The following is a 12,458-nucleotide window of genomic DNA, read 5'->3' on the forward strand; positions in this document are numbered from 1 at the left end:
TAAAACCATTTTTGCCCCTACCCCTTACATAACCTTTCTAGGATGCCACTAGTTATCAATTCAAAGCCTACCAGACTAATGATTCCTACTTTTGACTCAGAGCTCCCACTTCCAAAAATTGAGTATCAGGATTATTTGTTCAATCTCTGCAAATTTATTGTTGAGTCATCTTTATATAATACAGAATTAAAGCTAACCATGTGTAACAAATAAGCCTGCTGATTATACACAGAAGCTTTATACCAATCATATAATTCAGCCAGTTGGCAAAATTCCGAAGATAAGACAATCTAAATTAACTCCCAACATACTAGTGACTGCTCAAGATCACTAAATAAATTTGAGGCAGACCAGTATTACCAAATTGCAATGCTATCCACCAAATGAGTCCGCTAAAGGTGTTAAGGAAATGGACAAGGGTAGATACCTATGGTACCAGCACTGACATTCTCCCCCCACCAAGAATACAGAACACCTGGTAAAAGCTTGACACCAGAAAATTCTCTAAAGTAACTATCACTGTCCTAGTACACTTAAGATATTTAAAGTCTGAATAAAGAACCTATTGGCTATAACATTCTAAGGTCTACCAGATGCTACCCCCCCAAAACAAAAAACAAGCTATATGAAGCATTGCTAATTATAGGCAAGATTTACAGAACTGTTTATTCTCATCACATTTCCAATTGACATCTTTTATTACTTTGCACCAGCCTGGCAAAATAGATGTTGATCAGATATTACAAAACCTACCCTGGAAATTCACAGGTCTCTGTTCAGAATATGGCAGTCCATTTTAAAGAATGAGTGAGTATCTGGGCAGGAAAATTTTGCAAAGCTGGTTTACATGAAGATGTTTTGTCTCAAATTCAGACAATCCTTTAAACATGCAATTTTGGGGTATAAAATTGATAAACTAGTGTTGAAAGCAAAGAAACAAAAGAACACTGTGCAGAACACCCCTAGATCTGAGAAGTTCTAATTTGACAGCATTCCACCTAACAGCCTGAAAACTTCTATACTTAAATAACCCCCAGAAACCACTTTCCCTTTGCTTTTTATACATTTACTTCAGTGAGCTTTGGTTAGGTTCCTAACATGTTCATATTTATAGACAATTCAGTGGTCCCTCTAACTACTCACAATGAGATCATTAGAGATTGACAGTATCTAGTGATACCAACATTGAATAGATTTGTCACAATGCTTTCATATTATAGGGAACTCCAGATCATCTTACCCGAAGGTATAGGGTAAAATTGAATTTTCAAAGTCCCTCAAATCCTGGCTAAGTGTTATGTTCAAAGAGTTAGCCTACACCATTAAACCCCCAATGTAGGCCTTATGAATACGATTAATAACAATGATCAAACCTGACTCCTGAAGTTTACCAAATTGAGAAGTGTTAATATTGAACACAAATCAAAAATCTAGTTAGAAACATTTTATTTAAATGTGCCAAATAAAAACCCACATTTTCAGACCATAGGATGTTAATACATTCAACAAAAATGTATATTACCTTACTGCTGAAAATTTACAGAGTAATAATCCAGATCCATTTTGATTAGATCGTTGAAACATCCTTCCTAGGTTACACCTTACAGACATCACAAATCCCTTATAATAATGTAAACAAAATAACTTTTCCCTAAAGGGTGAACTTGAGAACTTCAGTCCATTCTTTCAGGACTTGCACTTCTGCATGGACTTCCTGATGGGGAACGACTAAAAAGAAAAACATTAAGTTTGGAACCAATTAGTGTGTATTGCAACTTTTTCTAGGTACATGCCAGGGCAATACTCAAATTTCAGTAAATCAAAAGTAGCCAAAGTTACAGTTCCTATGACAAAGACCTAAAAATTACGTAAGATTTAGATACTCATCTTGTCAAAACTGCTAGGTAAGTTAAACATATATAAGGCAAATGATTTATTTCCAAGAGTGCACCTAATTTGGAAGATTTATCTTTTCCTCATATGGGCACTTATCTTGTAACCCTGTGAGGAAAGTTTCCTTAACATAGTTTCCTTAACATGAAATATCTATAATTAAAGATTCAAGGGACCAAACACATGTAAATTCATTATGCTAAAATTGTTTAACTAAATATTACCAACCAAAGAATAAACTGTTGTCAAAGGAGAAGCAGTAATTTCAGAAATTTAGTACCTAATCATTTAATCTATATAGCACCAATCCTCCAAAGAGCTCAAAGACTGCAAAGTAGGCAGTAACTAGAACTGCAGAGGCCACACTTGACAGGTAAGATTTGGCAACAAAACATTATTTAGCTTACCTTCTTTTTGGAGATGGAGATCTGGACTTTGATCGGCTGTCAAAAACACGAAAAATTCTATTAAGAAAAAGTACTAACCAATTCCTTCCTTAAAGTCATAATACCATAATATAAGCCCCCAAACTGTGCTAAGCTTCAAATGTTGACTACAACTGAACTGAAAGAGTTGCTAACAAAAGCCAATCCTCCAACAACTATTTCTCATGAGTAAACCGTCCTACATTATCATGATTAATCTTTTATATTCTGCTTTAAGCTCTTATCTCAGAAAGCTTCTCCACATACTATCAGTTTTCTAACAATGGCCTCTCAGTATATCCCCGAATCACAAAACTTCTTTCACTACAGCTGCACATTCCCTTGTCCAGGAAGTTAGCCAGTAGTAGCAGGTCACGTGCCAATGAAATTCCAGTTTGGATTATTAGTAACAAACTGTATGTTCTCTCTTAATACCTAGGCTTAGATTTAAAACTTAAAATTTCAGTATTCAAAACACTTTGAACTCTTTGGATATTGGTGCCATATAACTAGAAGAACATTCATCAGATTTTTATCCTACCTGCTTCTTGGTCGTGAGAGAGACCTGGATCTTGATCTTGACCTCGACCGGGATCTTCAAAAGAAAAACAAAAATTATACAAATTAGTCCACAGGAATCCCCTTAAACATTTACTAAAATTCATTAAGTTAATAAGGGATGGAAGAGCTACAACAGTGCAAGATGCAAGAAGACAAATGATCACACTTTCAAACTGTGACAAAACATTTTTAAGGAAGGGGCTGGCAGCTGGTGTGGTTGGTTGAGATGCTGAACTCCCATACAGTTTGAGTCCCAGACCTGGTGGCTTGCTTTCTCACTTTCCCTCTCTCTGGTCAAGTTTAAAAAAAAAAAATAGTAATAATAATAATAAAAAAATTTGAGGAGGGGACCAGCAGGTGGTGTGATGGTTGGGGCGCTGGACTCCCACATGGTCGAATGCTGTTTGAGCCCCAGACCTGGAAACGTGCTCTTATTTCCCCTCTCCCTCTCTGCCTCTCTCTGGTAAGCATGCATGTCCTATAGCAAATTTTAAAATAATGGTAATAATAAATAAGAGTGAATGAATAGTTAAGGAAGAAAATTAAGGAACCCTCCATTTTAATTACTTTTTTTTTACCTTTTTTTAGTTAGATTATTTCTTAATTCATTTTAATTTTTTCTATCATACTCATTTGGACAGTTCCTATACAGAGGATATTTCCAACACTGCAATATCCAAGATAAAGGGATACTCAAAAACCACGGGAAATGCATATAATGAAAAAGTACACAGTCTGAAGTGGTTTTTTTTTTTGGGGGGGGGCACCAAAATAAACTCCTACTTTAATCCCATTTTCCCATGAACTTGTTTTTAAATTTTATTCATTTATTATCATAATCTTGTCTATATTACATTGGATCATGTAACTTTACAGTGTATTACACTTCTTTTACCAAAAGGAATACCATGCATATCAGTCAATACAGAGACATTAAAATCCCCATCTCATGAACTTTTTGAAGTCTCTTTGTAGATTGTTTTGAGAAGACTGGTATGATTGAACCTTAAAGGCATCAAATTAACCTAACTTAAGACCAAGCCCCTGTACAGAGAAATTTTTTTTGGAGGTTTTTTTTTTTTTTGCTACAAGATGTGTGCACTCACCACAAAGACAGAGAGACAGAAAGTGAGAAATCACTCCCCAGGCGGGATGGCCACGCTGCAATCCCTTCTCCTCCATTTTCCTCTTGGGATCTTGGGTGCACACACACACGTGCCCGGCCTGAATTTTAAGCTACTGGGTCCGGGACTCGAAAAACCGTCCACTACATGGGAGTTCAGTGACATAGCCATTACGCTAATGCTGGTCCCTATACAGAGAAATTTTAATTCTCCTGGTTTTAAAGGTCTCATGAAAATAAAGTCACCTGTTTGTAAGGTTACAATTTAAGTTACCATGGGGTTCAAAGCCATATACCTGTCAGACAAACTAAATTAAGCTGACACACACACCTTCTCTTAAAAACTGTGGAGTCCATCAGATTAAACATTTATCTATAGGTAGATGGTCCACAGTTTTTCTCAAATGCATCAGGTTCTGGACTAATTTTGTTGAGAGAGATTTTTGCTATAGGGCACATGCACTTGCCAGAGACAGAAAGCAAGAAATCAACCCCCAGGGGGGATGGCCACACCACAATCTCTTCTCCTCCATTCTTTCAGAATTTGGGGCATGCATGTGTGCATGAGCTTCAAACCTCCAGGCCCAAACAGTGGTTGGTCATGTGGGAGGCCCAGTCATGTGACCATTACTCCATTTGCCGGTCCCCAGATTCTGCACTATTTTTAAAAAATAATTATTTAATTTTATTTATTCATTCATTTATTTTAATTTGACCAAAGAGAGGAGTGCATGTGCATACAAACTACACACCTACACACCTACACACACACACACACACACACACACACACACACACACACACAAAGCAAGCTGCAATGTCTGGGACTCAATCCATGGATGGCTATGTGAGAGTGTCCAGCGCCTTAACCACTACACCATCTGCTGGTCCCCAGATCCTGCACTATTAAATAGCAAGTAACTCTCAGTGGCATCCTCTACTACTGCTTCCTCAGTAGTATTCTTTATTTCCTAGCATTTTATCCATTCTGTCAGCTTTACTTTGAGAGGACGCATTTGCCCACCAGAGAGGTAAGTGAGAAACTACTTCCCAGGAGGATGGCCACACTGCTAAGCCCTTCTCCATCCTCCTCTCAGGATTTTGGGTACACACGCATGCATGCTCACACCCAGTCTGAGTTCCAAGGCACCCAGTCTGGGACTTGAACCACAGCTGGCCATGAGTCCAGCATTTTAACCACTACTCCACCTGTTGCCCCCATCAGCTCTTAAGACATTCTATAGAAACAGTAGTGTTAGGGCCCTCAGTCTGATTTCCTAACATTTCTTTTTTTTTAAAGAATTATTTTATATAACTTTATTTATTATTATTTTCCAGTTTGATCAGAGAGAGTTAGTTAGAAAGCAACTCTCCTGGTCTGGAACTTGAACCATGGTCAGTCAAGTGGGAGTCCAGTGCCTTTAACTACCACGCCACCTGCCAGCCTGATTTACTTAAATTCAATGTTGAAGCTAAGAGTATGTTAATAGTATACACATTCATCCAGCTCCTCAGGATCCATAGGACTTCCTGCACAAGTCTGGCATGCTTTCAGGCCAACCGGGGATCCGAACCCACTCTCAGCCATGGGGCTTCCAGGCACTGGCACTACTGCCATACCATAACAACTGAGATGTACACTATACCACCATCCTAGACAACTTTCCAGTCTCAAATTTACCATAATTACTCCAAAAGTGAGAAATGTTTCAACTCGTTTCAAAAATCTCTTTCTAGTTCTAACAGGCTGCCTTATCAGGAACCAGGCAACTACCCTATTTTGGAACTAGTATTATTTACCTATAAACCATAACAGGACAGCTGATGCCCGAAGAGTTTAAATACCCAGTGTTTTCTGGAATGATTTGTTTTTGAACCCTTCTCTACCATCTTGGCCTCTAGCAGGCTTTAAGATCTTCAGCTGTACTTTTCTTCATCATAAAACTAAGGTAATATATCCACGTTACAACTGACACAAACTCTTACACCTCAAACATCAATCCATCTGAATTATATCCTTAAGCCAATACCGCTGTCATTAAGACATGACAATCCAAATAAGGGGAAAAAAAGTGTTACATACTGGAAATACCTCGATCCTTTTATAGACCCAGACCTAGATCTTCTGAGAGAAGCTGATCTTGATCTACGGAGAGACACAGATCGTGATCGTCGAGGAGATGCTGATCTTGACCTAAAAGTTAAATCAAAGTTTAAGTCTATCTCCAAGCAAAGTTCTTTATCTCTTAAGACTTGAACTAAAGAAACAAGATCTCTCACCTCCTTCCCCTGCTCCTGCTCCTTGAGCGAGAATATCGCCTTCCTCTGGATCGTGAATGTGATCTAGACCGTGACCTATTTTTCAAGTTAGGAAAAAACAAAATGTCAGACAATAAGTCGTTTTTAGAGTTTATGTGCCTCTGCTGAAATCAAATCTCAAAACTATTTAAATTTAGTGTCTCATTTGGAAATAAACTCTGGGCCTATTAGTTGAGAATATTTTTACTACCTAAAAAAAGATTTGTTAAAAGTTGAATTACATTTTAGAATTACATTAATATAAAAACACTGTAATGTGTATTTAAAATAAACCTTGCAAGTTTGCAGGTCGACCCTCTTTGGCCCATGGTCTAGTAGGTCTAGTAGATCTAGACGATCTAGAAGTATCTACAGCCGATCGCTTCATCTAGATGTTTTCTTCAATCTAACGACGATCAAACTGACAGCCAAATGAGCCAGGTGAGGCTTGATTGACGCAAGAAGATTTTTCTAGTTGGGAATGTGGTCAATCTGATGTTCCTCTTTCTAAACCGGAGGGGGGCCCCAATTGTAAGCCAAATTTACTGTTACGGCGATCACCGTCTCAAATTTTCTGCCCTTTAAAGAATAAGGTGAAGCTAGGTGTAGATGACTCGAGGGGATCTGGCCTCTTATGCTGATCACCTCAAGGTCTAGGAGGATCTTAATTGTCGGATTTGCAAGGCGCCTCAGCATGATATCATAAGGCTCGTGACATTCTGAATCAAGGCGACTGACTCAAACGAAGAAACCTGAAAGGTTTTGACCAGGTTGATTATTAATATATTAACATTTTTCAAATTAAACATAAATTGTAAAATACACCTGTACAATTAACATTCAAGTTAAAGAAAAAAAAAACACTATTTTCTGCCTTGCTAATAAAAAAATTACTTGATTAACTAGAATACCAACCATTCCCTTATTAAAATAAATACCTGCTTCTTCTTCTCCGGCTATAGCGATGACAATCATAAGCATAATGTCCCTTTTCACCACACTCATAGCATCTATCATTGGGATCAAAGGGACGGCGAGCAGGTGGTCTATCAAAACGAGATCTCCGAGGCATGCCTGTTGATAGTTCAACCCTCACTCGGGAACCACAAATCACCCTATAAGACAAAAGGAACAAAACTGTAAACTTAAAAAATATACACGCCTTTTCTAGATTTAGAACTCTAACCACTTTTTCCTAACAAACATTGGCTATCTTGACCAAGTCCTTCTGTTACCCTTTTTATCCTCCATACCTTAAGTAAAATCATCACCAGACTACAAAATCCTAATTCACTATGTATGCAACAAGAGTGTTTTTATGAACATGTTCCATAACTGACATCTTACTTACTTTCCATCCAGTCCTCGTACTGCATCTTCTGCATCTCTGGGATCTTCAAATTCCACAAAGGCAAATCCTGGAGGATTTCTTGCAATCCATACAGTTCTTAAGGGACCATAATAACTGAAAGCCCTTTCTAACTCGCCTTTGCCAGCACCAGTTCCCAGGTTACCAACATACACCTTGGTTTCTGTTTAAAAATGCAAATAGAAGAATGCACGTTATGCATAATCTGGCCCCAAGCTGAATGAAATCTCTGCCTTAATACGGGATATCCTTGAGACTGTTTAAAGCATGTTTAACACACTCTACAGAGGACTGAACTTATCTTTTTCTTTAAATGCATTTTTTCTATTTAAAAATTTTTTTTACTTTGAAGTTTTGCCAATATGTGCTTGCCCCAAAGAGAGAGGACCGGGAGAAAGCACCCCCCCAAGGGGAATGATTACACTACAACCCCTTTTCCATTTCTCCCTCCTTTCGGGATTTTGGGCACAAACACGGCTCCCGTAGTTTTAATCCACGGGGTCCGGGACTCGAACGGCGTGGTCGGCCATGGGGGACTGCTTTAACCACCAGGCCACGAGCTAGCTCTGAATTTAATCTTAAAAGAATTAAACCCTGTAAATTCCTGAAAAGCTAAACATGACTTATGACACAGTTCACAGCGTTCTAAGTGTGGGGGGAGCTCGGAAACACAGGCAAAGATGCGTGGTAGGATACTCCGCGGCGTGGGGCGGGCCCCGCCGGGCCCCGCCTCGTCGCAGATTACGTCTCCGTTCCCATTCCGCAATTCGGCCGACTGTTTGGCGAGAACGCGCAGCTCGCAGCTACAGCGCCGCGCCAATCCCACGGCCTTGCAATACTCACAACGCCCACACTAACGTCCCTCACTGGACCCTAGCCTCTCACCTCCTCCGTACCGCCCGTAACGCGACATGATGACCGGCCCGCGTGCTCCGCTCTGAAGCTCGCAGTGCCCAGGGCTCACGTAACAGGAAAACTGCCACACGCCCTCGCCTGCCAACGGTCCCGGCAGCAATACGAGGAAGAGCCCGAGTTCGCGCTTATATATGCGGCGCGGGGACTTTTTGCGCATGCGTCATCTCGACGTTCTGCGCGGCACAAAGAAGCTGGGCGGAAACAGCCGAAACGACGCGCGGAGGCAACTGAGGGGGCTAAGCAGCGAATCGCAGCGGAGGGATACGTTTCCATGGGAACGCCTCGATCTCGCCTGTAAATCCGTGGCCTTCCTGGCGGCGTCCCGCCCCTCTCCTCCCCTCCCCCCTTTCCCGAGCCCTCCTTGTCTCCCTTCTCTTACCCCTTCCCTTTCCTTCTACCCCCCTCCCTCTTCCCTTTCCCCTCTTCTCTCTTTCCCAGTCTGCCGACCCGCAGCGCTGGTGCTCTTAGGACGGGAGCCTTAGTCTGACCTATGAGGTGTGAAATTTAACCGCTGATGTTGCAGCCGTCTCCGCCTTTCTGCTAGGGGATTTGGCCTAGTCTGCTACTCTGTGATCTTTGGGGCTCATCAGAGGTAATCAGGAGTTTGGCCAGGGTGAGAATTCCACGAACCCCGATAGTCTGAGTCTTTGCATTTCCGGAAGGATGACGCCCTTAGAGACCCGTGGTGTACTACCTCCCTCCCTGCACCGACGATACAGCCCCTTTCAGAGCCAGGGGCCAATTTGACACGAACACTGAGTTCTTGGAGTCCGGGGGACAAAGGAATAGAGTTGTAGGGTTTTTTCCCCCCTGGTTATATTAGAATTGTGGCAAAGCCCTGATTTCCTATTTTGGCCAGTGGCAATTCTGAATTTTTTTCGCATCTGAAACACAAAGTAATTTATTCCCTCCCAGAGCTTTCTACTTTGTATTATAGTAACACATGTCACCTACAAACACTCGGGCCCTGAAGATCGGGACTTTTTAGTCCTCCTTCTGCATTACACTCGGTGGAGATAACAGCCTTGCTTCTCAGCCACTCAGTATGCACGAATATATGGACTTCTATTTATGTTAGGATTGTTTAAGATCCAGTCTTGATTTTATACCCTGTGTTTGCCAGGCACCGATTATGCAAATACAGGTTTAAGTTCTTTTTACATTAAAAAAAATTAGGCATTACATCATAAATACTTGGAATATGTCAGAAATGTTACACAATGAAGAAGAAATACTTAGGTATTTGTATTTTCGTCTTTTTCATTTGCTGTGACTTCACTTGGTATGTATAGATGTGACATGCAAAAAAGAGGGAAAGAAAGTTAAGTTGGTGAACAAAGTATGGACTCTCCATAAAAAGTTATGAAATTATACATGAATTTTTTTTCAAATTATGAAAAGAATAATCTGTCTGAAGAAAATCTCTAGGAAGAATATAGAAGGCTATAAAGTATATTCGTTCTCCTTTAGTCTTACTGATTTTTTTTAAGAGGTTTTTGCTATAGGGCGCGTGCACTCGCCAGACAGACAGAGAGAGACAGAGAGACAGAAAGGGAGAGATCACCCCCCAGGGGGGATGGCCACACCGCAATCCCTTCTCCTCCATTCTCCTCTCAGGATTTTGGGCACGCACACACACGTGCCCAGCGCGAGTTTTAAGTCACCTGGTTGACTATGTGGGAGTCCAGCGACATAGCCATTACGCTAACTGCTGGTTCCCTGCTGGTCCCATTCTTACTGATTTTTTTTTGGTTAATCTTCTTAATGGGTCCTTAAAGGGATTAAATCATCATTAAAAAGATCTTTAATGTTTACTTATATTTTTATTTATATTTTAGCATTGTACAGCATATGGTATGGTTTTTCAAAGCTTACATTGCATTGTATGTCAAACAAGATTTTTTTAAATTTTCTTTTGTTGTTGTGTGTGTGTGAGTTTTGTTTTTGGGTTTTTTTTTTGCCATCGGGCACGTGGGCTTGGCTTGCCAGAAAGACAAGAGAAAGGAAAAGTGAGAAATCACCCGCCATCGGGCACATGGGCTTGGCTTGCCAGAAAGAGACAAGAGAAAGGAAAAGTGAGAAATCACCCCTAAGAGGGGATGGCCACACTGTAATCCGTTCCCCTCCTTTCTCCTCTCAGGAATTTGGGCACGCACACATGCACACTCGCCCGGCATGTTTGAATTTATTCATTATAGAATGTATGTGCACTTGAGTGTGTGAGACACACACACACACACACACACAGTCTCCACAGAGGAATCTGGTCACGTTGCAGTCCCCTTCCTCCAGTTCTCCAGCGCATTGTTTCTTAGACACATGCCTGTGTGTTTGAGCTGAGCAGGCTGGAGATTTGAACTGTGGTCACCATGTGGGATCTGGCATCCCTTGAACGGTGCATTGTACCAGGAAGCCGGTCCCACAAGTAAAATCTTTCTTGTTTGTTTGTTTTTTGTTTTTTGGAGAGGTTTTTGCTGTAGAGCACATGTGCTCGCCAGAAAGCCAGAGATAGACAGACAGCGAGAAATCACCCCCCACCCCGGGGGCAGGGGGAATGGCCACACCGCAATCCCTTCTCCTCCATTCTCCTCTAGGGATCTTGGGCATGCACACACGCACCCGGCCTGAGTTTAAGCCACCAGGTCCGGGACTCGAACTGCGGTCGGCTGCATAGGAGTCCAGTGACATAGCCATTACGCCAACTGCTGGTCCCACAAGTAAGATCTTTTAATATAGCCCTGAAAAATAGAATCGCAATTCTATAAAGCCTCACTAATTTGTGACTTCTATTAAGGATTTATGAAAACTACGTTTGGACCAAGCATAGGTAACTTATTGAAAGATAGTACTTATACTGACTGCATAGCTCCTTCCTAATAGCTCTCAATAAATATTTTTTACAGCATATTGTACTGAAGAGAATTTCTAAGCAGATAAAATGTAAACAGAAGCAGTTTTCCAACTTACAACAAATTGCTTTCACACATTAAAAGAAAAAGGCTAGTAAACTGGCTGGCATATGTGCCTCTTTTGCAGACAGGTGTTTAGCAAGCTAATTGTGTGTTATTTATTCCTGTTAAAACAGAGCCAGTTCTTGGCAGGGCTTTACTAACCTGGTTACCATGAAAAAATAATGGCACTGTATAATATTTCCCTGAACTATTATACAGAACGCTCTTTCTCAAAGAACATGCAGCCAATTATGTTCACTAAACGTCAGTCCAAATCAGGGAGAGTTTATTGTGCAGACTACTTCTATACCTGCTGATAATCTTTAAAATTGGTTTCATCCTTTAGGAGTCTGTGTTAAACTACGATCACGTTTCCAGATACAGTTCGAATGTGAAAATCTCTTAGTTTAACAAATATTCTAATATTTTCTGTTGTAAAACACTGAGTAATTCTCAATATGTTACTATTGTTAAATATTGACAGAATGATCAACTGTGGGCAATAGCATCCATTTAGGAATGGGGAGTAATTCACTATCCCTTTATTGAATACGTCAGTTTTCAAAATTTACCTGTATAGCCTAGATTAAGTATTTACAGAGAGGCATTAGAGACGAAGTTCATGGGGCCAGCAGGTGGTGTGGTGGATAGGGTGCTGGACTCTCACATGACTGACTAAGGTTCGAGTCCTGGATCTGGCAACTTACTTTCTCACCTTCCCTCTCTCTCTCTCTCTGGTGAGTGACTATGTCCTATAACAAATTTTAAAAAATGAGAGACTAGCAGTTGGCATAATGGCTATGTCGCTGGACTCCCACGTAGTCAACCGTGGTTCGCGTCCTGGACCTGGTGGCTTAAAACTCACGCTGGGCGCGTGTGCGTGCGTGCCCAAGATCCCGAGAGGAGAATGGAGGAGAAGGGAT

General features: G+C 40.9%; 2 protein-coding genes across 7 annotated transcripts in view; one reads left to right on the forward strand and one right to left on the reverse strand.

Moving 5' to 3' along the window:
* Positions 1-893: 893 nt before the first annotated feature.
* On the reverse strand, positions 894-8,833 carry SRSF7 (serine and arginine rich splicing factor 7). Of its 4 annotated transcripts, none has more exons than XM_006151362.3 (8): positions 8,555-8,833; positions 7,652-7,832; positions 7,239-7,415; positions 6,283-6,357; positions 6,095-6,196; positions 2,860-2,913; positions 2,301-2,336; positions 894-1,728 (listed from the first exon to the last, which is right to left on the reverse strand). In XM_006151362.3, exons 1-8 carry the CDS (start codon positions 8,739-8,741, stop codon positions 1,674-1,676), a joined length of 867 nt encoding a protein of 288 aa, XP_006151424.1. In that variant the 5' UTR covers positions 8,742-8,833; the 3' UTR covers positions 894-1,673. The 4 variants fall into 4 exon arrangements, with proteins under 4 accessions (XP_006151424.1, XP_006151423.2, XP_027628804.1 ...); XM_006151361.3 differs by having other exon boundaries at positions 6,086-6,196; positions 8,555-8,707; XM_027773003.1 differs by lacking the exon at positions 2,301-2,336.
* Positions 8,834-8,986: 153 nt separating this feature from the next.
* The window catches only part of LOC102480557 (tetratricopeptide repeat protein 39B), a 16,420-nt gene continuing 12,948 nt past the window's right edge, over positions 8,987-12,458 (forward strand). The window contains exon 1 of one of the 3 annotated variants that reach the window (XM_006151358.3): positions 8,987-9,197. The gene's annotated coding sequence lies outside the window, so the exon portion shown is untranslated. The remainder of the gene's footprint in view (positions 9,198-12,458) is intronic. The other 2 variants (XM_006151359.3, XM_006151360.3) reach the window with 2 other exon arrangements.

The sequence above is a fragment of the Tupaia chinensis genome, unplaced genomic scaffold (genome assembly GCF_000334495.1).
Source record: "Tupaia chinensis unplaced genomic scaffold, TupChi_1.0 Scaffold000317_1, whole genome shotgun sequence".
Taxonomy (NCBI): domain Eukaryota; kingdom Metazoa; phylum Chordata; class Mammalia; order Scandentia; family Tupaiidae; genus Tupaia; species Tupaia belangeri.